Source organism: Nanorana parkeri, unplaced genomic scaffold (assembly GCF_000935625.1).
Source record: "Nanorana parkeri isolate BGI_ZX_2015 unplaced genomic scaffold, ASM93562v1 scaffold399, whole genome shotgun sequence".
Classification (NCBI taxonomy): Eukaryota; Metazoa; Chordata; class Amphibia; order Anura; family Dicroglossidae; genus Nanorana; species Nanorana parkeri.
The window spans coordinates 1259021-1285932 of record NW_017306667.1 but is presented as its reverse complement, the minus strand read 5'-3'; the positions used below and the strand labels follow the sequence as shown (position 1 = coordinate 1285932).

The window sequence follows — 26912 nt, the reverse complement described above, 5'->3', positions numbered from 1 at the left end:
GAGATATTGTGCATATACCTTCCCTTCCCCGTTCTTTTTTGTTAAACTTTTACCAAATAGCTTACAAATCTAGGTAGATTGGAGCATTCGAGATAATATACAAGATAATGGAAACAAAATCGATTTAAATAGGCTAATTAGCTCCCCTGTAATGCATAGCAGCTTAGGTAAGGCTCTAGTATTTAAAAAAAAACTATTTTAAGCTCCTATGGTGATTTAATATCAAATTTAGACAATGTACCAATTTTAACATCATAAAAGCATTAAGGTAACATAAATATTGCATAATTCATCTTGCAAATATTACTCAGGTTGATTGCAGCTTCTAGAGGATGTTTTAATTCCACCACCGCAGGTTCTTGAACATGAACTATATGGCTCCCAAGGTCCCCATTCACCATCAATAGAACGAGCATCAACTCTGTCAACACAAAGGCCACTGCGACAATGCTGGTCAGTGAAAACACAAGAGAAAAGTATTTCAGAGACAATCAAAACATTATAATAAACAATAGTGACTCCATAGCAGCTAAATAGAATGTGTTTTACTTTATATTTGGTAAACATTTGACAACGTCCTTTTGATGGTGAAACTTGCTGAAAGGAGGAGCAGGTGACAAAGGTGACGCAGCATTTGTGACATTCCACATGCCGCTGAGCGACTAAGCTATATGCTGGCAGTACGTTTACTGTTAAGAAATTTCAGTAATGAGCTTTTTATGTGTGATACTGCTTGTTCTGGTTAAAGCATACAATAATGAGAGTGTTTTTTTATACTGTTTTCATGCTTAAAGGTAACCTAATGTTAATACGCTATTGGAACTCTCTATTATTTTCTTCCTGCAAACTGGATGCATGTGGAGGAATCTAAAAGTGATATAAAGTAGGACATTTAGAAAAAATAAAAGTACTTAGTGAAAAAGATAAAGGAGACAATTGAGGAGCTTACCCTTCCATGTCCACAGTCACTTCCATCCGCCAAAGGCATGTGTTGTGTAAAACATCCTTTATGCATTCCTTCAGTACTGGTACACCATAGTCTCTTGCACTGTTTCTGTTAAAAAAGAATAACAATGTTTATTAACCCAAAACGTTTTATTTATATTCCATCAGTATGCACATTAGGCAAAGTGGCATTTATTTTGCATATAATCAGAGCAACATAGTAAGAAGCAAAAACGAATAACATGTTTTTTAACATGTTTTTTTTCATTGTAAGTAAGACCAAAACTTCAAAGTAAACCTGTGATTTGCCCATGAAGGGTATAGGGGACCTTGTGACTCCTGTTCTACCCAGCACTATGACCTGTGCAAGCTCTGACCATGATTGACAAGGCGTTTACACAGGGATTTTTCTTTTTGCTGGTGGCAATAAACTAAGTGACAGGAGAACAAAGGGAAAGTAAGTATAATCTGCTGCAGGACCTCCATTTTAAGTGAACCTGTTGCTTTAGTGACATGTCATTCTTTTCTACATACAGTAAACGCCCCATTATCTGGCATTCAAGCAACTAGCACTCTCAAGCAACCGGGTACTGTAAACTTTCAAGCCACCAGATACTATAGTTATCCAGCACCTACCGATCCCCATGAGGCCGGATAACTGGGAGTTTAATGTATTTTCTTGTGGCATATTCCACAAGGTATGATTACCTACCTATTGAGTTTTTTTTCCACACTCAGTAAAACTTGTAGTACATCATATAGGTTCTTGAATATATTGTATGGTATAATATGTGCTGACCCAACAAAATTAACTTTTCTTCCTGTTCTGTACACAAAAGCATTTTGAATAAACAGCAGCACATTATTATACATGCAGCAAACAGGGGATCAGCATAGATTTTCTGTAACCTTTTTGAATAAGTGAAAAAGAAGAAACCCCTACAGGGTTCCATGCATGGAAATAATGTGAGCATAAATAGCACTACAAATTGTCAGATACATCAAACAGTCAGTGACAAAAAAGAAATGTTAAAATCAGGGCTGCAGCTAAAATTCAAAGTCTAAAAGTCTACAGACGCTTGGGTCTGGCTCTAAGGAGCATGGGTAACACTTGGCTTATGTGCCACAGTCATTGTACTTACAAGATATGCCTGTGGTAGAAAGATATGCCTAACATTGTACGGCAGGTGAGAGTCACTGTTCCCCATGACAAGATCACACACACATTTTTACACATAGGAAGTAGACTTAGAATTATCAGTTAGCCTAAGGGACCTATTTATTAACCATTCACCATGCATTCACTGATTAATTTGCTTAATATTTACCAGAAGTCATTCTATTCTATTTATAAAGTGCCTTTGTCAACACATTAGTTAAAAAAATTCCCATTGGCTTTTATCAACATGTCTTCAATGGGAAAATATGGCTATTGTAATATTCAGCCTTTTTATAACAGTGTTCATTTTACAGTACTTGCATATTGTGGGAGTAAGATCATATGTTACTTAAACCCAACAATTCTTGGGTTTATGTTTTAAATTTATGTTTTATAGCATGCATTTAGACAAATTACCACTGTCTGTACTAGCATTAAGAACCAAATCAGTTATAAATCTGCCCTGGAGTGCAAGTGTGATTATTGACAGTAAGGATAGGACATTAGATGGCCACATAGTGCAGCAGCGTTTTCTTGTGCCATTTGGTATTTTCATTTTTCCAGGACCTTACCAGAAGGCCTGAGACATCACCCTAGCCTAGGTACCATGAACAGTAACTGGTGTTTAAGTAAAATACATTTTACCAGGTACGGGGCTAAAGAAAAAGCAGCCCCTGCACTTTGCTGCAAGGTCTGCTTTAAGTACATTGTGCAATCATATTGTAATGCGTGTGATTATCTTAACTTTGCTACATGAGGTGTTCAGTTTTCAAAGAATAACCAGAGGAACTTTTTTTGGTTGGTCAACCAATGTCTCCTAGGCCTAAACAAATGTAACACATACACCGATCAGCCATGACATTATGACCACTGGGGAGAAGACAAGCTGGTGGGGCTGTGTGATGCTTTGGGCAATGTTCTGCCGGGAAACCTTGGGTCTTGCCATTCATATAGATGTTAATTTGACATGTACCACCTACCTAAACATTGTTGCTGACCAAGTTCACCCCTTCATGAAGATGGTATTCCCTGATGGCAGTGGCCTCTTTCAGCAGGATAATGCACACTGCCACGCTACAAAAATGGTTCAAGAATGATTTGAGGAACACAACAATGAGTTTGAGATGTTGACTTGGCCACCAAATTCTCCAGATCTCAATCCAATCCAGCATCTGTGGAATGTGCTGGAAAAACAAGTCTAAACCATGGAGGCCCCACCTCACAACTTACAGGACATAAAGGATCTGCTACTAACGGCTTGGTGCCAAATACCACAGCATACCTTCAGAGGTCTAGTGAAGTCCATGCCTAGATTGGTCAGGGCTGTTTTGGCGGCAAAAGGGGACTACTCAATATTAGGCAGGCGGTCATAATGTTCTGGCTGATCAAACAACGTTCATGTGGTGTGACAAACAACAGACCTATATTATGTTAAATAGTGTACATGAGAACCATATCCTTCAGCAAATGTACTCTACTACCACTTTTTTACTCATTTATAACTTACTGCTCTGTTAATTATGAGCTCTGTAGAAACAGGATAGGGGCCCGCAAATCTGACTATGTTTGAAAAATAGAAACTGATTTTTACACAAAAACTGAACATTTTTCCATGCTAAATTGTATTTCATACCTTTTTTTTATTCCAAATTCACATTTTCTCAGATTAATTTTATTTTTGAAAGCACAGAAAGACATGCAACATAACCAAGACTGATAACATGGTACATTTATCCCTCCACTCCCCCATACATGCACATTTATTCCTCCATTCCCCATCTTCACAAATAGCATAGAGAAGGGGTAATGGCAATATAATCCACTTTTTTTTAAACTTTACAGTAACTTACCATATAGGGGCATACTTGTGAGCCGCTGCCAAATATCAGTTCACATTGCTTATTAGCATCGTAAACTACACCAGGTAACTGATGTGAAAATTCATAAACCCGTCCACTGGGCTTATCAAGCAGACATTCCCCATAGCCTGTACTGCAATGAAAATTATAAGATCAAGATATATTTAAAACATATGTATGTACCTATTAGACATAATATTAGGCATTAGGTTGCTGGAAAGCAAGAAAATAATCAGATTCTTATTTTTAAACAAACGATGGAAGAAACAGATCTGGATGATGGTTATGGTCAACACAGTTAACGTGTATGCAAACCCAACCAATGAATTTCTCTTATTTGCTCCCCTTTGGTCTGTTAAATTTACCATTGAAAGTGTTTTCATATATCTGATCAATAAGTGCCAAAATAACTGTTGATCTTTCCAGAAATTCAGTGAACTCGTAACTTTCTTTGTCCTCTGCTTGTGCTGGACTAAAAAACGTAAGCACCATTATCAGCGCTGCCTAGTTCACCTCAACCACCTCTGGATTACAGAACACCTCTCCCCTATGTAAAGGAGATGAAAAGGGGAGGTGTAATCCACATCAAGACTGAGCCACCTAGGGTGACAACACTGCTCCTCCACAGGTACAGCACAGTGAAGGAGTGTTGTCATGCTAGGAAAACTGATACCAGATGAAAAAAAAAGGAAAACTAATGCAGACCCCACATCTAAAGGCTGGTAAGCTGCAATATATTACATTTAGTTATTTATCCGTTCAGGAAACTGGTGTACTGGTTGGTCACATTGAAGCTGTTACAGTGGTGCCAGTGATGAACTGAAAGTGATATTAGAGTCAACATTTCTTAAACTATATCAAATCCTGATTAAATCACTTAAAATGAATGCTTCTCCTTGATGTATAAAAGTTTTAGCTTCCTGCAGAATCAGCTGGTCCCCTGAGCACTGGTCCTGATATCCTGTTTTAGGGTGGCCACTTTCCCTTGCAGGGCCCTATGGACCCTTTTGTGTGCTAGTAAGCTGTGTGTGTCTCCACAAACACACAGGCACAGCAAAGCAAGCAACTCTCCTGCCTGCCCCACCTTCCTTCTCCCTTTTCTAAGCTGGTAGATGGACAACTGTAACTGTTTGGGCAAAAACATAAAGAAATACATTGCTGGGCAATTTATATTTGTTTGATCTGGATTCATTATTGAAATAAAGACTGAGAGTTTAATACTAGTCTACTTGAATTATAATTAGGCAATTGCTTTAAACAATTACATAAAGCAAATGCAAACACATGCTAGAAGATATACAGTATATAGTAGCAATAATAGGCAAAGCCATTTAATTCTGTAGGGACCGTTACATTAAATGAGAAACAGTGAATATACTGTAAATGACTGGTAATGGAAGTCTGTTTAATTGTGTAGATGGTTGTAAGAAAATCGAAGTGTTGCTTTCCCCACCTTTTTCTATATCTTTAGATCTTTCAGCTTTCCACTAATATGTCTCCTTATGAAGAACTGTCAGTCTGTGTCTGCCTTTGTTAAGATCTGTCTACATGTGTCTACCAAATTATCTTTAATTCTTGTGCAGGTCTGTCTTTCAGTGTAAGAATATCTATAAATCTAGTTGTCTAACATTTTCTTTTTGAAGTGCACATAATCAGTCTCAATATTTCACAGTATGTAATTTTAAACTCTGTAATGTGAACATTTTCAATAAATGTTATTTGTCTTGGAAATTGCAGGATTCGTTGTGGTTGAGGAATTCAATAGCTATTCATGTCAGAGAAGACAAATCCTAAACAAGGGCTTTTGTTTGTCTTAAAGCTAATATTAACATACTCTAGTCTATGTGTTTTTCATGATAGTTACAACTGCAGCAAAACTGTCTGAACTCTAGATAGATATAAAAAAACACATTTATGAAACTATGTAATCGTTAATACATCATTAAATGTATTTTTTAAATGCAATGAGTGTGAGTACCTGAACTTGACCTGGTATCAGCCTCTGGTAGCCAATGTATAGCAGAACTGGACTGTGAGATAAAAAAGCAGTACAAGGAGCCCGTCAGCTTATGTGCTGATAAGAAGCATACTGATAGGAGGAGAAAGTAGAGTGATAGAGAATAGACTTTATATCTGTGTTGCTCCTCCTTTTACTTTCCAGTAATGGCTAGGGTGGGTCCAGGACAACTTGGGCTCAGAGAAAGTGGTTGGAATGATGCGGACCATCACACTGAGAACATCTAGTGGAAGGAGAAAACTACTGTGGGGGTATCTCAGAATTGAAACTGAATACTGCAGCAAAAGCCAATTTTTTATTTTATCTTTTAATAAGGTATTTATTTGTATATTTGTCTATGGTTTTGCTTTAAATGCATTTCAGCAAACAAATTAAATCAATAACAATAATTATTTTAAGGTCCTAAAACACAGTACTTACTCTAGGAACTCGGTAACATATTTCTGGCTGCATTTAGACCATGTCCATGGGCTTGTATCATGACTTAAGACCGCAGACATCACATGAAATTCATTTTTAATTCCTATTTCTTTGCATTTTGAACTATCATCATGCGGCATATTAAAGCTAAAACCAAAAGTAATGAACAAGTCAGTAGATCAGAGTCTCACAATAAAAAAATAATTTTTACTTTTTAGATGCATCCTATCACTGTCAAGTAATCACCAGAAGAACATCATCATTTTCTAAGTTCCTTTACTTTAATCTTATGCAAACAGGAACCAATTAGCTGTATAGACGCTGCATGCAGAATCGCTTAATGCTGCTCTGTGCTTGAAGCCTGGAGAGAATACTACAGCATGGCCACATCCAGGAATACATTTGTATCAAACTGTCAATAATCTGGAAACTCACAGGTTCTTTTGTGGGTGACAGTACAGTATAACAGCACCTATTACAAAATACAGATTTCATATCTATAGTTCACAGTCTATTCTAAAATTGATCAAGCTCAACTAAAGCCTTATACTTTTTATTTTCTCTTAGAAGTCCTGTACCACTGTGTTAACATTTTCACTTGGAAATGCTTTTAAATACGTTTTTCTCTTTATCCACTCCAATGCTCTATGCTGACATAGATTATTAATGGTCACACCCTCCTTGCAAGCTTCCTCATGCAGACTTGTAGTGTGGAGAAATGCAGGGGGTGTACCTGACCAGGCCTGTCAGATTATTCTGTGTACTGGCCAAACTTTAGTGAGTATTGGGCTGTGCAGTCATATTTAGATACATTGCACAACTTCTATAAAGGGACACTGGAGGTAAGACTTTAAACATGGTGGTTGTTATTACAATTTGACTAAATATGTATCTCTGGGACATCAATGGGGCTTTAAAGCATAACTTAACCCGTGCAGTGGGTTGCAAAATAAAAAAAATTATACTCACCCGATCCTCCACTGCAGCAGTCTAAGAATCCTTGAGTCATCACATTGTATACAATGTATAGGACGTGAGGATGCTGAGGGACATACTATCGCTGCAGTGGAGGAGGTGACAGGCTTCGGGGAGTGGAGTAGCAGCCAGCTGGCTCCGTGGTTTGGGTCAGTATAACTTTTGTTTTTTTTAGCACCTAGACAAAAACGAGCACTTAACCCTTGCACTGCAGGGGTAGCCCCACTGCAAGAGTTAAGAACACTTTTGCCAAGAGTTTTTGTTTTAAGCCATACAAGTAATTCAATAAGTAAGGTAGATGCAGACACCAGTATGTAGCTACCAAAGGTAGAGGACATATCTGATTTGCATACTTGACTCAGAAATTATTGGTTTAGAACATCATAACAGCTTGAAGGCAACATTTTTCAAAAGGAGAGGTCGCCAATAGCAGACTACATATTTTCTTGGTACAAATTTCCTTTATATAATAACAGAAGGGTAGAGCACTTTTGAGAACAGACCTCACCTATCCGCCAACAAACTCTAAAAACCCATCAAATTGGTTCACAAACTTCCACTTTTCAACATGTAAAAATAAATACTCACACATGCCCAAGTTCATGAGCTATAGTGAATGCAGCACCTAAACCATTTTCTTCACTGATAGAGCAGCTGCGGTGAGGGTCGCACATTGTTCCTAATTCAGCTAACCCTGTAAAAGGATATGCAGAATAATTTATTGTACAGTTCTTAGCATAATCCCTTAGGGTCAATTTAGAATACATTTTCTAAGAAACTATTTAACTGTGCCTGAGCAAACATAAATATTAACATTATGCATTTCTGCAGTCAGTAATACTCCTTAAATCCATAAGTCATAAAACTGAACATCTCCTCTAAACACGCTTGTCAAAAAACATACTTACCTAAAGTATCACATTTATTACTGGCTCTGCAAATGTCTTCTCTATAGAAAAGAGAAAAATATGTTTAATAAAGTATCATTATATTTAATACTATTTTATGTTTGCAATATGTCAATGTCAATGTGAACTTGCTATAGCCTTTAGCACATACTTCTCTACTACAATTAAATGAATATGGCATCTTCTAAGCATTATCTGCATTTAAACTGAACACAATGCATAAAATACTGACGCTGTAATGCCTTTAGTAGTCATATACCTCCACACATTACAGCTTTCCAAGGTGGAGCAAAGCACAGATACAGCATTTCCACCTTCATCAGGTAGTAAACATGTATATTAGTGCAAAAAAATAATTATCAATACATGTCCGCAATACATGCACATTTTGCTGTGATTTGTCTTTTTAAAACCATTGCAAGTATGGTGCTTGGGATTTTACTGCAGCTGAGGCAGTATTGCCAGCTCACTACAGGAAGTTAGGAACTCACTGGATTTCTGGCAGGATCGGCAGTATTTCCCTTTACTTGCAGTGTATTTTAAGAAACAAAACATGAGTACATATGCATATCCTTCAGAAATACACTTTAAAATACTTCACAATGCAGTAATGGCAGGAAGAGCTGATGCTACAGCCACCAAGCAACTCTAAGGCTAACGCTCCTCAGAACCAGTTACTGTATATCATGCAACCTGGACAGGCTACAGCGCACCAGGAAAAAGCTGGTAACAGCAAACTATTTACTAGCTGATCAGTTACAGCAGAAGGAGTACCACTTACTCCAGACATAATTTCCCACTAACAGCCTGTTTACACCATGACATTACTGCAATATCTGCCAATTAGAATAGTACCCCAGCACGCCTGCACAACTTACCTGCACTGCAATATACCACAATGCATATTGTGCATTCACTGCAAAAAATGCAGCCTGCACATTTTGTGCATTTTGTGTGTTACAGCCCATTATTCTTAAATGAGCTGCCTAACACGGTGCGCCGCAGCATGCCTCAAAGTACCAAAATGTGTTTGTTGTGTGTGAACAGAACATTAATGGAACGGTTCAACTTAACTGATAGCAGTGGAAATCACCTCTAAAGCAGGGCAGACACAAACAAAAATGATTCTGTTCACTTTAGTAAATCAGTTAAAGCACATTTTAGCAGTAATTCCAGCTTCAGAAATTAGCTAAAACCCCCTTATAATCTAATGAAAATACTGCTTTTGTAATAACCTAGTAACCTAGCGCTTAGTAATTCTATGTTACCTGCTGCATAACCTGAGCCTTAGTTGACCGTGTTTAACTTTATTACGAGATTACTTTAAAGATATCAACTCCCATTATAAATTATGATAAAATTATACAGACTGGAAATATTCATTAAAAAAATGTATGTGCCTTAATCCTACTCTTAACAGCCACTTTAACACAAAAATTACTACAGGGTCTTTTGTACCAATTCCCTAGCAGGTCTTAAAGAAAAAACCCATAACAGTTTCCCTTAGTAAGCTCTGATTAAGGGGTATTAAGTGTTGGCTATTTATATACTGTCCCCACAAACCTACACTGAATGGAGATATATCTGAATTATTAAACAGACTGTTGCGCTTCAATTCACAATCCTCCAACTTGACATGTGGAGATCCTCTGGAATGTAGAAGCTGCCTGTCCAGTAGTTAGATCAACTATACCAACTCATTCATATAATTGGTCAGCCACACCAAAAGTATAAACCTAGTGGGCCCAACACTTTATTTTCACTTCTTTCCAATAACAGTTTAACTTCATTGTTTTCAGTGGAAGCTCTACCAATGAAAACCTGCTGGTTAACATGGCATCATGGCATCATGCACACACATACTTCCTGAGAATCAGCATGACTCAGGCTTGTGCAAAAAATATCTTTAAAATATACACACTGAACAGCTGTTTTCTAACATGTTCATTATCATCTGTAGACATTAAATGCCAAATTATACCTAGTAAGGAGGACAGCTGTATCATAATGAGAGGGGTGAGAATCATCAGGAATATTTTGTGTTCTTTGCCAAACACAAAAGTTGTGAAGAGTTGTAGCTGCGTTAAAGGTAATTACTGGTCCGTCCTTAAAACAAAAAACAAGAAAAGTTAAATTTCTATATACTGTACCACAATGGATATTAATAACAAGAATGTTTATAAAAACCTTATAGTCATAGAAGATTTATTTAAGACAATCCGATTAAAATGATTTAGATCCGTTAGCTCCAGCTTATGTTCATTGATTGTTGTAGATTCCCAGGCCAAATTTTGCAGCCTCAGCATGTGCCAGTTAACTCTATGACTAATTTGCATACCATAATAATTTCTATACATATTGTAAGGATATATAAAGTTTTAATTTGGTGCACCGTTTTAAAAAAACACACCATTTCTGTGTTTAGAACAGGCTGACAGAGGTGCAAAAGTGTAACAATTTGTTTAATTAATTTATACTATTTCTATGTATCTAAAAGTTAAAATATTAATACAATGAACTCCCTATTATCTGGCATTCAAGCAACCGGCTTTAATATGTCCTCGTTTTTTTGTGGTTGCTTGATAGACATAGTGACACTAAAAAATTTAGTTAGCAACAAGATTTATTTAATTGCTAACAAGACTCTGTGTTTAAATCTTGCTGCCGGCCGACGGCTAGATTCCGCGGTCCACAGCAGAATGGAAAAAATGGGGAGCTATAGCTTGAAAATTATCCAGCATCTACTGTGGGTGCCGGATAACTGGGAGTTTACTGAAGGTGGCAGTGTCTATCTCCAAGCTAAAGGCTTACATTTTTGTGAAAGGAGCCTTCAGCCTGCATGTGATCACTATTTCAGAGTTGACATCACTCTGATTGATTCAGGCTGTCAGACAGACAGCAGCCATGTAAAGTGTCAGATGCTGGTTCTCAAAGGGGAGAACATTTAATAACTGAATCTCGGTACGGGGCACTGTGCTATGGAACGTTAATATATAGACAGCAGGCAGGATGGGGTAAATGGCAACTGTACATCCAGAGAAAGTATAATTATCTTGTTTTGCATAGCCTCCCCGTTCAAAATTAACCCACCCGCCCCCACCCTGGATGCATAGTTACCTAAATTGCTGCCCACAGCAATGTTTATAGTCTCCAGTCAAAATCCTCATACCACTATGGGACCATGACTCCATTAATTGGAGACAATTCCATAGAGGCCTATGGGGATTGACTGTGTAGGCGTGGTTAGTGGCAAGATGTATATGGCTGGAGGCTGGGAAGATTGCAGCAGGCTACCTCTGCTAGATGCAGGTAAGTGAAAAACAATATTATTTTTCTTGTGACAAATGTATGCAGTTTGAGACTTATTGAAGTCATACTGGTCTGACCTATATTTGTAAGAAAAACTAAATAATCAAGTATTGTTACCATACCTGTTCACTGTGAATTACTATAAGCTTTACAATCAAGATATGAATGAGATTCCCAATGCTTGGATCTTTATAAATAGCAGCAACCTGGCAGGAAAAGCATGGAGAAATTGATTACAAAACCACAGACTCAAAAACTGCATTGTTAATGCAAATTTGAAAATGTTTCACAAAACAGGGCCCATTTACATCAAAATGAATGGGCTGCCAAAGCACACTACAGTGCTTAAAATTGCACATGACCCTATTTTTCTAACACAAACCATCGCCATGCACTACCTTGTTTTGCTCTGTGCTGCGGTGTGCTACAAAATAAATATCAACGCAATGCAGTAAATTGTGTTATTTGAGTTAAGGTCTGGCCTTAAGGTAATTGAGAACATAGGATGCTGCAATACAGCTATTAGAAAACATGCTGTTAAAGTGACACTAAACTCAGGAGTTGAATCTTAAAAATACATTCAAGTACCTTATTAACAAAAATTTTACTTATTTCTGTAGATCCTCAAATCATCTCTGAATTGGTGCTGACACTGTACTTCCTTCTGGAGGGTGGCTACTTTTGTTCCCCATGTTCCCTGTGTGTGTTTTAAAGTAGCCACCGCTCCAAGTTTGTTCCCATGATGGACTACAATGTCATGTTTAGTTTGTTAATTTGTATCAAGTTTGTAGTCCATCACGGGAGCAAGATTGGAACGGTGGCTACTTTACAACACACAGGGACCATGGTGAACAAAAGTAGCCACCCTCCAGAATGAAGGACAGTGTCAGCATAAATTCAGAGATGATTTGAGGATCTACAGTCAAATGATAAACAAATAAGATTTTTAGTTAATAGTTAAGGTACTTGAATGCATTTTTAGGATTCAACTCCTGAGCATTGTGTCACTTTAAAGTATATAATAACTTATTTAAAGAGAACCTGTACTTAGGCCCATAGCTTATAAAACAGCAGGTTCACTGCACAGAAGATACTACAGGCAAGCTATATTTACCTTTTTCTATGTTCTCCCGCTACACCTGTACACTGCCAGAATTTTCGCCATAACATATGTCAAATATAAAATCCAACCTGGAGAGTAAGATCCCATAGTATTGGGGACACAGCAGTGAAGCAGATTCAATAGCACAATCATTTTACCAAAAGGGTGTTTGAGACACATAAGATACTGTTAAGTAATTCACTTCTCCACCATCTAACAAAACATGAAAATTAGTTTTGGGTGTACTCCGTAATAGTATCAAACTAAGTTATGTTGAATGCTGTAATACAGCACTCAGCCTTGTCAAGGCAAGTCAGACTCTTGGCTAGGTTCTTCAAAATGCTAAATCCAGTTGAAAACAGGACAGACACAATTGAATTTAGTTGAAAGATAAAGTAACAACAATAGAAAATGGGTTCTTGCGCTTAGAATACATAAATGATTGTCTTTCTACATTCTGCATGCTGAGCAATTTACATTGGTAATGCCTACCCAGTGGACGCTAGTTTGTGTCCTCCCGTTACCCTAAGGAGAACTATGGGGAAAAACACTGACCCCATAGTTCTACTTTAACTTATGTGTTTTCAGAAACTAAAGCACCTAACCCTGCCATCATCCATGCCATACAAGGAAATCTCCTACAATGAATTAGAAATCATGACACTTTAAATATTGAGACGCTGGTTGCACCTGCCCATATGACCTCTGCCACACCTGGAGCACTGAAGCATAGGATAGCATAACAGGTATTAACATTCTCCTGAGACCTGCATGCAAAAGGCTGGGAGCAGAGGTGGCACATTAGTGAGTAAGTTCTTTATGCTCCTAAATGCAGCATGGGTGGTGAGGTATACAGTACCTTTGCAGCATATGATAAGATTAAGTTTAGCAATACATGTGTATATGTATCTCGTTCAGCCCAGCAGGGACCTGCATTGCTGGCTAATGTATTCAGACAACTGCCGTCACCCACAGCTGCCTAACTACCCAAAAAGACACTGCACCTCATAGGATACAGTCACTGTTCGGCTGGTTCCTATGATTTTGACCTCAGTTTTTGTGCAGCCTGGTGCAGGGCCACCTATTGCTTACATTTTGGTCAATACAGCAGCAATCAGCCAAAATTGAAGCCGTGTATGGCAGATTTAGGATAGCGAGGCCCCACTTAATTGCAAGTCCACCGCTCCCAGAGGAGATCAAAGAGGGAATCCCTTAGACTATGCAAGCACATCTGGATCATTCTCCATGATTAATTAGTAGCAGCTATCTTCTGGTATGGAGTTGGGATTATAAGGTTGAGCACATGACTGGCTCGGACTCAAATTCCTTTGAAGCATAATATCTTGTTATACTTGTAATATCAGAGGAAACAATACTATTGTACTAGCAGATGAATAGAAGTCTAAATATAAAGTGTATTTCCAGCTTCATATAGGGTAGCTGAAAAAGCTTAACAATCAATACTAATATTGATAGTATATTACATAATATTTATATAGAGGGGTACCACAATGCTACCAGAGTTTAAATGGTAACAAGGCATTTCATTTTTACTAATTATTTTTTTATATAGAATTATATATGTAGGGTATAATAAATACTGTAGATTTTTATCAGAGTACCTTTTACTTTATCTTTGCCACTGATGTAGTTGGCATCGCCACATAGGCGTGCGCAGCCTGTTGCATAACACACACTATATACAGTATATATCGCAACATCCAGTACCACAATGGACACATACATGCAGCAAACATGATGACTGCTTCTGAATTGGGGTCCCTTGTGATCAATATTTACCAGTTCCAGATTTTATATGGCATATATATTGCTTATATTTCTACTGTTCTATATGTCCTATGCAATTCATTGCTGTCTGATGGTACATGCAGTCTGTCTTCTTCTGTAGATTGCTGCTTGGGTTCAGACCTACAGCACTGTATAAAAGCTGGGCCCCTCACCTGTGTCATACTGCCACCCCTGGGCCTCTTACCTGTGTCATACTGTCACCCTTGGGCCCCTTACCTGTGTCATACTACCATCCCTGGGACTTTCATCTGTGTCATGAGCCTGTCCACCCCCATGTTCTCCTCATCCTTGTAGATAATGTCCAAGTTGTAGTTTCAGGTTAGCTCCTTGAAGCGCTCCGAGTTGCGGGCAATCTTGCCCTCGAATCTCCCTCTGGCCGTCAGGGTCTTCTCGGGCACATTGGGGCTGAACTGCTTGTAGGAGAGCAAAGTGAGCTCGGCGGGGCTTTGCCTCCTGCCCATCACCCTGCCTGGCCTGCAGCCGCGCACCATTCTGCTAAGGAGAAGCAAATGCCGCAGAGCTACAGCATGATCAAGAGCAGCTGCATGGAGCTCCAGGCTCCCTGGGGTTGCGGTTCACAACAGCTCCATCCGCCATCAGTACGCCAACAGCCATGTGTGCACGGGGGTGATAAGGGTGCACTATGCTCTAGCACTATAGATCAGGGAGACGACTAAAATAACTGACTGCAGTAAAGTATTACTGGTATATGGGGCTGCACTCCTGATAGAAGAGATCACTTTAGTGGTGTGCTTGGATATAGTAAAAAAAAATGTCCCAAAAGTGATCTTAATGTTGCTGCAAAGAACAATTTTGCAAACAGTGAATGCATGTATATAGAATGCATTTGCCAATTAATTCCTAGAGCAATTTGTCTCATTCTTCAAATCTTATGGTCACTCATGGTACATCTGCCAGTATGGAAGTAGTACCATTTTTCACTATAAATAAAATGTTGGAAATACGACAGCATACACTGATTTTTATTACTGACATTCAGAGATGTAATATTGTCTTTTGAGCACTAGATGGCGATGAAGTGCCACGTTAATCGCTATGCTTATGCATGTTTATCTATGATATATATGTTTCCTGTATAATGCTGTATTCCTATATATATACATGTAATGTCCCGCTAAGCAAGTAAAACTTAATTCAGCATTCCTCAAGATCTCAATGTTTCATCTAAACACATAACCAACATAAAATACTTTTTTTCTGATCAGGACAGTTTTGATGCATTCTATAGCGACACTTAAAAGCATTACAACAGTGGTTTATGCTAAAGCTGTTAGGCATAACTCAGTTGTAAAGCCACATTGATTTAGATAAACCTGTTTACAACTAAATAAAAAAAAAGGAAATTATACAGCTATTATGAAGGATTATACTTTCACAAGATCAGCTCATTCAAAAAACATTAAGGAAGAAAGAGGCATCCAGAAAAATAATTGTGACTTCCAATTCTTTGGAAAGTTAGTTTTGTTATTTGGCACAAGTGTAAATGTATCACATAGAATGCCAGGGAATAGCTTTTGATATTCTAGGGGAATGGAGCAGCTGGAAAAAACAAAGCTGTATCTAAAAAAATACCATTCAGATGAGGAATTTAAAAAGGTTATCAAAAGTGCACAAAACTTTGCAGAGGAGCCTAAAACTGATGGCAATTTTCAACCTGTTCATGAAATTAGAATAAGTTGTATGAAAAAAACATTTTGATTATAAAGCAAAGGATGAATAAATCACTAGCCCAAAGTACTGTTTTTTTCTACATTATAGACTGCACTGTATCTGATAATGTAACATTTACTGCAGATCAGGGGACACAGCAGTTGCTATGGATTGCTCTATAAAACCCTTACGCTAAGCACTTGACAACTGAAGAATTACACAATCAAACTGATCAGACAGAGAGTATGCCTTCTCAGAACTAACAATCTGATATTGGTGCAACTGACATGCTATAAATTGAAGTACTATATATATGTTCCCGCAAACCATATTACATTAATTTAAGTTTTATATATATCTGGAAAAGCTAAACACACACACATGTTTCTGACATCTGCATTGCTTTTTGTTTACTTTTTTTAACCATATGCTGCCCAGAGCAATTTTGTACATTTGCACACACATGATAAAATTTGAATTTCAGACCCTCAAACAATTATATATTTTCTGAAAGCGGAGGCCCTGTAGAAAAATAAGTTATGTTGCACGATATTTGCACAAATGTTTATCAAACAAGTATTTTTAGGATAAAATACACTAAAATGAAATTTAGTGCACAGAATCAGAATATAATACCCAATTTTTTTGGTAAAATATAAAAGACGGGGGTCACGCCGGGTAAATAGATACCAAACATGTCAAGCCTTAAAATTTTGGGCATCCGTGAATCCGCAAAAAACTACAATAGAAAAAATTACCCATAGGCGACGCTTTAAATGCTTTTAGCGCTCTTCAGTTTAGTGTTAGCAGTGATTGATGGGCCTAGAATTATTGCTTTCATCCTGATGCTCGGGACAATATGTAATTTTCTAAACATTTTTTGTAAACATTTTTTTTTTTTTTATCTGTTACTTTAATTTTGAAATGTTTCTACACTCAGCTTTATTGCTATCACATAGGGGGCTAACAAGCCTTTCAGACCCCTGATGTCACCTAGGGACCCTAAAGAAGCTGATGAAGCAGATATCTCCTTCACCAGCTTCTCCTTAAAGAGGTTGAGCTGCCTCCTGGCGAGCCTGCACCCAACTTTATCTTTTGCTACATGTGCTCCAAGATGGAGACTCTCATAGATTAGAGTTAGGACCACACTGCACAGAGGGGCCTTGACGAGGCAGTGTGGCTTTCATATATTCTGCAGAAGACATGTGCACCTTGCTTTAAAGCTAGTTATGAGTTGATGAGTATGTTTGCCATTTGTTTTGCTTGACTGACAGAAAAGGATGGAGCCTGATTCTTAACACCAAAAGAGTCGATGATGGTCTGCTGACACCTAGAGATTGTGGACAGAGAAGCTGGTGTTCCATTACATTCTCTATCCAAAATACAAAAGGAATCAGCCATCCCGAGGAAGCAGTGGCTGGCAGATAAATTGTCACAGCTCAAACTAAATCCAGGCAATGGAAGGAAATTTCATTTGGTGAACTGAAGCTGGATAGAGGGAACAATGTCCTGGTTGAGGAGAAAGATAGAATTTACCTTAGGCAAGAAGGAGATCCTGGACCTTAACACCACCTGGTCCCTAAGCAAAGAAAGGATTACTTAAGATAAGTTAAGGCCACCAATTCAGATACTCATCTTGTAGAGGTGATGACTACAAGAAACACCACCGGGTTGGTGAAAGTACTGAGGAATTAATTTAATGGGTTCACATAGTCATCTTTGAAACACAAAGACAACCAGATTCTGATCCCACCGAATGACAGAGGAATCAACAGGGGGAGCTACATGGAAGACTACCAGTACAAAGTTCTGAAAGATCAATGGTCTCTTAAAGGAGAATTGTGAGGTGAGTGCTTTTCCTCATAGTTCTAGCCGACCTGTAACAATGAGACTGTCACAGGTCGGCTCAGTAGATCGGGAAGTGAGCGAACACATACCGGCGTTCGCTCACTTCTCTATCCTGTCACAGCTCTCTGCCGTGACAGGGAAGTGGCTGAATTCCCCCCTCCCTGCTCCGATCCTCCAGCGCTGACTGGCGGAACGAACGGAGGAGGGGGCGGGTACAGCTGGCTCTGCCTCTAGATAGGCAGTGCCAGTTATCACTCACGCAGCTGGGTGGATCCAGACATCATTGTCGGTATCTGCTTCAGCTGCAGCGTCTCAGTTTACCTCGAGCTGCAGCTCGCGGTATACTGAGCTTAGGGTGACGGGAGGATGCTAGTTTGTGTCCTCCCATTACCCTGAGGGGAAAAGTCCTAACCCCCATAGTTCTCCTTTAAACAAGATAGACAGGGCAGAAACCTGGCCCTTGAAGGTGCTGAAAGTCAAACAGTGATCCAGACCCAGCTGCAGGAAGGAGAGGATTTGTCTCCAATGGTGCAAGCCCCTAGAGTGTATGCCTTTCATGCCCAAAAACAGACCTTAAAGGAAGTAGCTTCCCTAGCTGTTAGCATCATAGAAAACACAATTTCAGAGATTTCCTTGATAAAAAAAACAGCCATGCCATGAAAGCCAGTGACTGTCAAACAGCATGGATAAAACCAGCATTGGGACAGAAGATCCTGATGATCTGAGAGAGCCCAAAGAGCATCTGTCAGTAATCTTCCCAGGCCAGGGTGCAACATCCACCTGGGCTAGTCTGGAGCAAATAGAATTACTGGAATGCCCTCTATCTTGATTCAACGAAGCAGACGAGGAAGAAGTTTCAGCGGGGAAAAAGCATAGATCAGGGTGTACTGGTCCCGTGGAGTCACTAGAGCATCCACTACCTCCGCTAGAGGATCCCTACATGAAGACAAACCTGTCTAGTTTGTTGCTGAACTTGGAGGCCAGAATGTCCACATTCAGCATCCTCCACCTATGGCACAAGTCCTGGGAGACCTCTGGGTGTAGGGACGACTTTCTGATCCAGAATTAGAATTTTTAGCATGTCTGATAATCAAGCTGTCATTGACTCAAAAGACAGTCATTAAACTTGTAATCACTTTTCTATGAAAGCACAAAAGTCGGTGTTTCTCTAACATGTATCTGTGCCAACTCTGTACCACGGAAAGCCACATTATTTACCTAAGTAAAACTAACATGGTTGATGTTAATTAGCTGAAAGTAATTGGTAATACTGTTATTATTATATACACAAAGACAACTTACAAATAAACCATCTTTGTACTGACCTCCATTAGTTACAGTTACTGTAAGCCACATTTTGGCACAATGGAAAATGTACCTTAACAAGCTATCTATATCCAGTCTGTATAAACAATTGTCAAACGTTTTAGTGATCTGAGTGTTTTATATAAGTTATTATATTAAAGTTATTGGTAATACTGTTATTATTACATACAGATACCCAAAGACACCTTACAAATAAACCATCTTTGTAGTGACCTCCATTAGTTACACAGTTACTGTAAGCCACATTTTGGCACAATGAAAAATGTACCTTAACAAGCTATCTATATTCAGTCTGTATAAACAATTGTCAAACGTTTTAGTGATCTGAGTGTTAAATGACAGGTGCAGAGCAGATCAGTTGCAGACCAGATCAAAACTGCATCCAATGTATTCCAATGGTATTTTTTGCTCCAGTTCACATCGCAGCGTGCAGTTGCAGAGCAGATCCAGAGCAGGTGAAAAAACTGCAGCAGGCCCAAAAACGCATGCAAATGCCTGGAATGCACTGAAAGCCCATTTTACCAAAAAGGGCCCGGAACGCATCAAAAACGCGTCTAAAAGACTAGCGTGCGTGTGCAGAAACCTGACCGGACCTTAGAAGAGTTAACCATGAATAATGGGTCTAAAATGATTGTTCTTACTCTGGTATGTGCAGCGATACATAACATTTGTGGAGCAATTGCCCTTTTTCTGTGTAGGTGTACATTCGTATGTGTGTGTGGGACTTTTTTTTGCACTTAACTTTAATGCTAGCCCCTTATGTGATAGCACATTGGAGGTGACAGGTTCTCTTTAACCTCCCTGGCGGTGTTCCCGAGTGTTGCTCGGGGTTAATTTTCAGTACCAATAGCGGTAACCCCGAGCCACACTCGGGATTGCACAAAAGTCTCACTTACCTTGTCCCTATGAGCCCGCGGAGTCCTCTGCTGTATGCGGCCGGCCGATGCCAGCATCTGACTTTTAGTTTTGTTTTCGACGTCACAGCGGGGGGCGGAGCCGGCCGGAAATTCAAAAGTGAAAACATGCAGTATTATAATTTATGATTTCGTGTTTCAAACTTTATCATACCTGGGATGTCTACTGGACTCTTGTTTGGACAGATTTAGGTGAGTTATTCCTGAAATTTACTAAGAATTTCAGGCCTACAATATAAAACAACGAATTGCCATGAAAAACAATGTACCGCTTTGGCATGCTAAAATCCTGCATAATCATACCGCCAGGGAGGTTAAAGAGGCATCAGGGGTCTATTAGACTCCCAACGTCATTTCTGCATTCCGCTGAAGCTAAACAAGCACAGATTGTGCTCAAGTAGCTTCAGGCGAGCATTGAACAGACATTTTCTGAAGTCCCTCTGCTCCCTTGCTGACACCCGGCTGAGGGAGTGTAAACAAACTCCTGGCTGCTATAGCAACTGGGAGTCTGTTTACAGGTCGGTGCTGCCACAGACAAAGAGGGTTATTCACAAAGCTCCCGAAGGCAGCCGAGCGAATAACCTACCCGGAGTGAAGTGAGCCGAACACTGTTGGGCTATTCACTACAGGCTGGTACGGCTGATTTCAGCCGTACATTGGCTGAAATCAGCCGTACATCGGCTTGTTTCAGCTGGCTTTGGTTCGCCCAAACATGCTCAGCATGGCATCCAAAAAGTCGTGCCGAAGCATATGCCTCGTCTGAGCCGCTCGGCCAGCTTTGGGAGCTGTACGGGCTATAATGAATAGCACGTTTAGCAGCCCTTCGGTTCAAATAACCCTCAAAGTTTTCATCACCGTGGAAGTGAAAGGGTTAAACCATACTAACCTCATAAGCAGTCTTTTTTAGTCAGGTAAATATGATTATGTAGTCACTTATCAAGGCAGCAGTGGCAGCTTTGAACTCCCTTTTATGTCTTTATTTCGGTTTACAGCTGGTTAAAAAAACGCTTGTTGTTTCCAGGTTCCATAGCTCAAGCTGCAATTTACACACAGCTGAATGAGCATCAAGTGTGACTCATAGTAATTAATCATCCCTTTACAAAAGGATCATTCAGAGGTTTCAGTCAGACATGGAGGCAGAAAAGCAAGCTGGTTCTGCTGTGCAGTCTTTTTAGCTAACCTATATTGCTCTGTGTCGTGATCGAGAGATTGAGAGATAGAGATCAAGATAGAGAGAGAAAAATGGGTAGAGACAGAAGAAGTGATAAAAAAGTTCTGAAAATTATAACCTTAAGGAAGTAACAAAAACATTTCACATGTAAACTAAATTAAAACTGAACAAAACAAGTACAATGACTGCCTCCTCTACATTTTCTTTGCAGAATTATCTATACTACAAAGATGTAGATTCATTTTAAAACTAGATTGTGAAGAAAAAACATAATAGTTTACTATAAAATGATTACTTAGTATATATACTCAGTACTGCATGCTCTTGTAAGCAATTCTTGCAAAATGATTTATAGTGCAAAACAGGAGTGCTACTTTCACTAATCTGTGAAGTATACATTTTATATCTGATGGCTCTAACCACTACACATTTATTTATGTAACTTTGTAATTGAAATAACTTTCCTGAAAAGCTGCTGGTGAGAAGGGTCTAAGAGGTTATCAAAATAGCAAGAAGAATTAATACTGTGATATTTCGAAATGCAAAGCATGAAAATGTACTGATTTAAGTATGCATCTCCTTATCTAGTACTGCTGCCCACTGCATTTCATTGTGAGTAAAGTACAGAGGCTCTCAATCATGGGTGGGTGCACGCTTCCAAGGAGAAGTGATAATATCAAATGTCACGCTACGTTTCTTGTAACACACAACATAGTATCTATATATAGAACTCATCTACTCATACTACTAACAGAAAATAAACCATATAATTCTGTGCAGAGAAAAGTAACTGCCTGCTCGGCAAAATGGTATTTCTGTCCAGCTACTGAACTGTAAAGACTCATTCAAATCAGCGAGTTTAACTAAGGCTAGAAACGTCAATTACATCTATACATGACAAATATCTTTGTTATGGAAAACAATTGTTTGCAAATATGTTTGATTTAATACATGTGACAGGTGAATATAAATAAATACATAAAATGTTAAGATTTAAATGGATAAACCATCAGGTCAGCAAATTGGGTTTCATCATCTAAACTAAACCAGCAATGTGATAAGCTGGACAGTTGCTCACTTTTGCTTTGTTTTCTTTTCACCAGTGTTTAACATAACAGCTCCAGTGTCAATGTTGATGATCTCTTTTAATGTAACTATCTTATGTATGCGGACACACCTTTATGTAGGCTATCACATATGTGCAGACCATGAACTGCATTCCACATATTTTAAAGCAATTGTTTTCCAAAACGAAAATCACCAATTTCATAATTGAAATAGACTGTATATAGATAGATATAAAGAATTAACTAATTGCAATGCTATTAAATCAGAGGGATTTTGAGCGATAGATTTCACAGCGTTGCTTAAGACACTTATGGCAATACCCAACTGAAGAAAAAACAAGCAATGCCATAATTTCAAACCTGCTACAGCAGTCATGTAAAGAAGCGATCAAATATTTCTACCTGATAGAAGCAATCATTATTCCATAAAAAATAGTTTCTCACATCTTTTTTGTATGTCATGTTTCTTTGAAACCGATGAAAAACATTCTCTTTTCAATGGAAACACAGCATGAAACCTTGATAACAAACATCCGGAAGCCAAATAGCAGCGAGACATGAAGTTCTCATTTTTCTCATTTTCATACATCCCAGATAGATTACCACATAGGGCAACCCATGAAGTTAAAAACATATTTAATGCTCAACAATGCAGGTACAGTAAATTGAATACTTCCCCATATAAAAGTACATTAAAGGTGCACCAAAGTCAAATGTAACAATAAATAGCATGGAATATAAAGGCACCTGAAATGATTTTTGCTTTACATGCTATGATACCTTGAGTACTCCATGTCAGTCAACTGTATAATTTTATGGAACTTGCCCTCCAACACAGAACAGCTGTTCTGTGTAGTTCCTTACAGCCGAGACAGGTGGCGCTGTGATTACAGCGCCACGGTCTCAGAGAATACACGGAGAGCCCGTAGAGCAGACGTTTTTCGTCTGCTAGATGGGCTCTATGGCTGAGCCGTTGTGCCTTAGTTTTCGGGGTCCCCCTGGAGAGTGGGCGACCCCGAAAACTACGGCGGGGGGTGCGGGCAGAAACGATCGCCGCTGCTCAAATTAATACAAGTGGTCTAATCAGACCACTTGTATTAAACGAGCGGCGGCGGCTCCACAATGTACATTCAGCTCTGCTTGTCCGGGCTGAATGTACTTTAAAACTACTCGCCCGGCGCCCGAAACTGCATGTCCCAGGCGTCGGGCGATAGGAATTCCACACCCCTGATAATATCATGTGGCTATTTTTAACCTGCTATCCTGGGATTCCCCAGTCCAGGTATCTGCCATTCTGCTTAGGTGATTTTGGAGCCTAATTATGCATACCCCTGATGTAGTATAATTCTAGATACAGACATAAAACATTCAGAAGAACTGACCTCTGAATTATAATTGTAAGTAACAAGTATGACATGCTTGTGCTGGCTGAACCCACATGTTTATGTATGGTGGCGATACCTCCAATCTGGAAAAAAAATCTGATCCAATCCAGCCAGGCAGGATAGAGATTCAGGTGAGTATATATTTTTTATTTTAGACCTTAAACCAACACAAACACTTAACCCTTGCAGTGCAGGGTAGCCCACTTCAAGGGTAAATTTTGTAATTTGCTCAGGTAGTTTTTTTTACTTAATAATCATTGCCCTCATTTGCATGTCAATCATTATATGTGTACATCAAATATGTCATCATTTATATCAATATTATTTCACATAATTATGTTTTTAAACCATTTCTTCCAGTCACTTACTATTGACATCAGAGTTAAAATGTAGTGCTGTAGGTTTCGGCCATGATGTCGCACCATTTTTGCATCTGCTGTGACCATAAGTTCCACATATCTGGGATAAGATATAAAGCGCTTTCTTCTTATGTGCATCCCGTTTGCAACCTCATCTTTTGTGGCATTTTGAAGTATTAAAGATGGAGAAAGTTCCAAATTTGAAAACATGGCAATATCTTGTCCAACGTTATTTGAAACATGAACAGGCACCACATCTTTCTTCATGTCGGAGTCTATAAAGAAACCATAAGAGAGCATTACATTATTAAGGTTTGATTCAATCTCATATTTAAGCACTAACAGAATATGAGATCCTGAATTATTTATCAGAGGAAAAAATTAAATCTGTTATAGCACAACATGACAGTATATTCTATAATGCCACTATCTGTAACAGGCAGTATCAGCCTGGTGAAAATTGTTGTTATGTAAGAACAGTACAAATAACATGGCAAACTACCTTATTCCTTTCAATGAAGATATTTAAAAAATTTCTTTTTATGGCAAAATAGTAGGGTCTTTCAATCACCAGAAGAGGACCTGATAGAAAAATTCAGGCCACCCTCTGCTGACTGACATCAGCAGTGGGAGGGTGCATTAGCTAGTTTGCTATTGGCTCTGTTCTGTCTTGCTTTTTGTGTGTCCGCTCTGCTGTGACTCTCAGACACCCGATATTAAGGTATCGGGTGTCTGAAAAAGGTTAACCCTTTCATTAATGAATGCCTCTGTAGTAAGGGCATCCATTAATGAATGTTAAAAGCTGATTCTCAGCGATTAACAGCCCTCTAAAGCAGCAAATAACTCGTCACGTACAGTGTACATGACAAGTCATTTCGTCCCTTTGTGGCTGGATGTACAGTGTGCCATCACGAAGGGGTTAAATAGAGTTTCCAGTCTTTGGTTTTCTTTACTTTTTATCATAGTAAATCTGTGTTGTCCATCCACCCAATTTGAGTGTCTCAGTGCTCATAATGGTGCTCAGGAAGGTGGTGTGTGGGTGTGACTTAGTTCTAACAATAGGACTTAGCAGCAAATTCAAGGATGTGAAGTCTTCAGTAAAAACAAAGTGAAACCCGAACCAGAGTGCACAAACATGGCTTCCCTTGCTAACAAGGTAACAGTAGGCACCTTTTAAAGCTTCTTCTTAGTCAGTATTTTTACCTTGAAAGCTTATATTTGAACTCCAGGCAAGCAACTACCTTGCATGTAAAATGTTTTGTACTTTTAGCCAGCTGGTCTTGTTATCCTGACAGCTTTGCCAGAAAGCACAGCTAAGTGAGCAACCGGTTTTCTTTACTGCAGTTAGCTTATGTAGCTTGGCCATAAACTGGCTCCAACCTGTAACTGGACATCAGAAGCAGCACAAGTAGGGAGTCATCAATCTGCACTCACCTTCTTAAGGCTGTCTAAAGTGTTGACTAGCAGCATTGTGGAGATCAATAGTGGTTGCTTACACAAAGGAATGGTCCGCCGGCTTCTGGGTCTTCTGTCGGAGTTCCTGTGACGTCACGGACATCGACGTCACCGGACTCCTCCCCCCTTCCCTTCGTTAGCCGACAGAGCCACTTGGGGATGGGGGGAGGAGTCCGGTGACGTTGATGTCCATGACGTCTCCGGAACTCCGACGGAAGACCCGGAAGCCGGTGGAGAGGTGAGTACCGATCAAAATAATTTTGATCGATCAAAAAAATTAACGATTAATCGAAGGATTAATCGGTAATTTCCGCAGCCCTACAAAATAGACATGACTTGTTTTAATAAATACTATACACAACTACTCAGTCACCCAACTATGCCATTGGTTTGTATCCCAAACCTCCTGTATACAGGAGTTACTTGGATTCAGCTCCAATGTGCAAAAGGGAAGCTTTACGCCCCAGCATATTTTAAGCATACTTTTCGTCCTTCATGTAAAAGTTATAAACAAACCAAACTAGAGGGCTAGGTTCACACCAGATGCAGTGCGTTCTGGTCCGATTCTGGCCAGAACGCACTGCATCACATTCCGGCCAGTCCGGTGCGATCAAAATAGCTTGCAGCATTTTGATCGCACTGCACCAGCCCGGACCGCAGGCACAATGTGCCTTTGCGATCCCGTGTGGCCGATCGCATTGCGACCGGAGGGAGTGGCTACGGTGCCATTTACTTCAATGGCCCGCCATGCCCCCTCCTGCCCCACAAAAAAGTGAGCCGGCCGCAATGCGATGCGTTCTGGCCAGAATCGGACCGGAACGCACTGCATCTGGTGTGAACCTAGCCTAAAGGCTAATTCACACCATAACTGCGTGTGTCTGCGCAGCTGCCGTTGCGATGCGTTTTGCTGCATTTTTACACTTTTTTTAAAGCCTCTGTAGTGAGTGCTTCGCTCCATTGAGAAACTAAGGAATGAACAGAAAGTGATGTAAAGCACTTCCTGTTCATTCATAACTGGGGACAGTTGTTTACAAACATTGGAGTGATCACCTGATCACTCCAGTGTTTGCTCTGCACACAGAGGATCGGTAAATGAAGTTGAAGCTGACAGGATAACAGCGTCTCTGCTCTCTCCTCCCCGCGGCTCCTCTCTCCCCACTCAGCCGTCCTGGATTAGAAGCGGCTTCCCCCTCTGCCCCGTCCCCGTGTCCCC

General features: G+C 39.5%; 1 protein-coding gene across 1 annotated transcript in view; it reads right to left on the bottom strand.

Annotated features, from left to right (window-relative positions):
• Window positions 1-307: 307 nt before the first annotated feature.
• The window catches only part of LOC108789455 (A disintegrin and metalloproteinase with thrombospondin motifs 20-like), a gene marked incomplete at its 3' end in the record, with an annotated part of 66456 nt that continues 39851 nt past the window's right edge, over window positions 308-26912 (bottom strand). Inside the window, exons 4-12 of the mRNA XM_018559480.1 lie at window positions 24254-24519; window positions 11715-11798; window positions 10265-10389; window positions 8284-8324; window positions 7964-8069; window positions 6401-6547; window positions 3955-4096; window positions 950-1054; window positions 308-450 (exon numbers count right to left, since the gene is read on the bottom strand). Coding sequence (XP_018414982.1) covers window positions 308-450; window positions 950-1054; window positions 3955-4096; window positions 6401-6547; window positions 7964-8069; window positions 8284-8324; window positions 10265-10389; window positions 11715-11798; window positions 24254-24519 — 1159 coding nt within the window. The remainder of the gene's footprint in view (window positions 451-949; window positions 1055-3954; window positions 4097-6400; window positions 6548-7963; window positions 8070-8283; window positions 8325-10264; window positions 10390-11714; window positions 11799-24253; window positions 24520-26912) is intronic.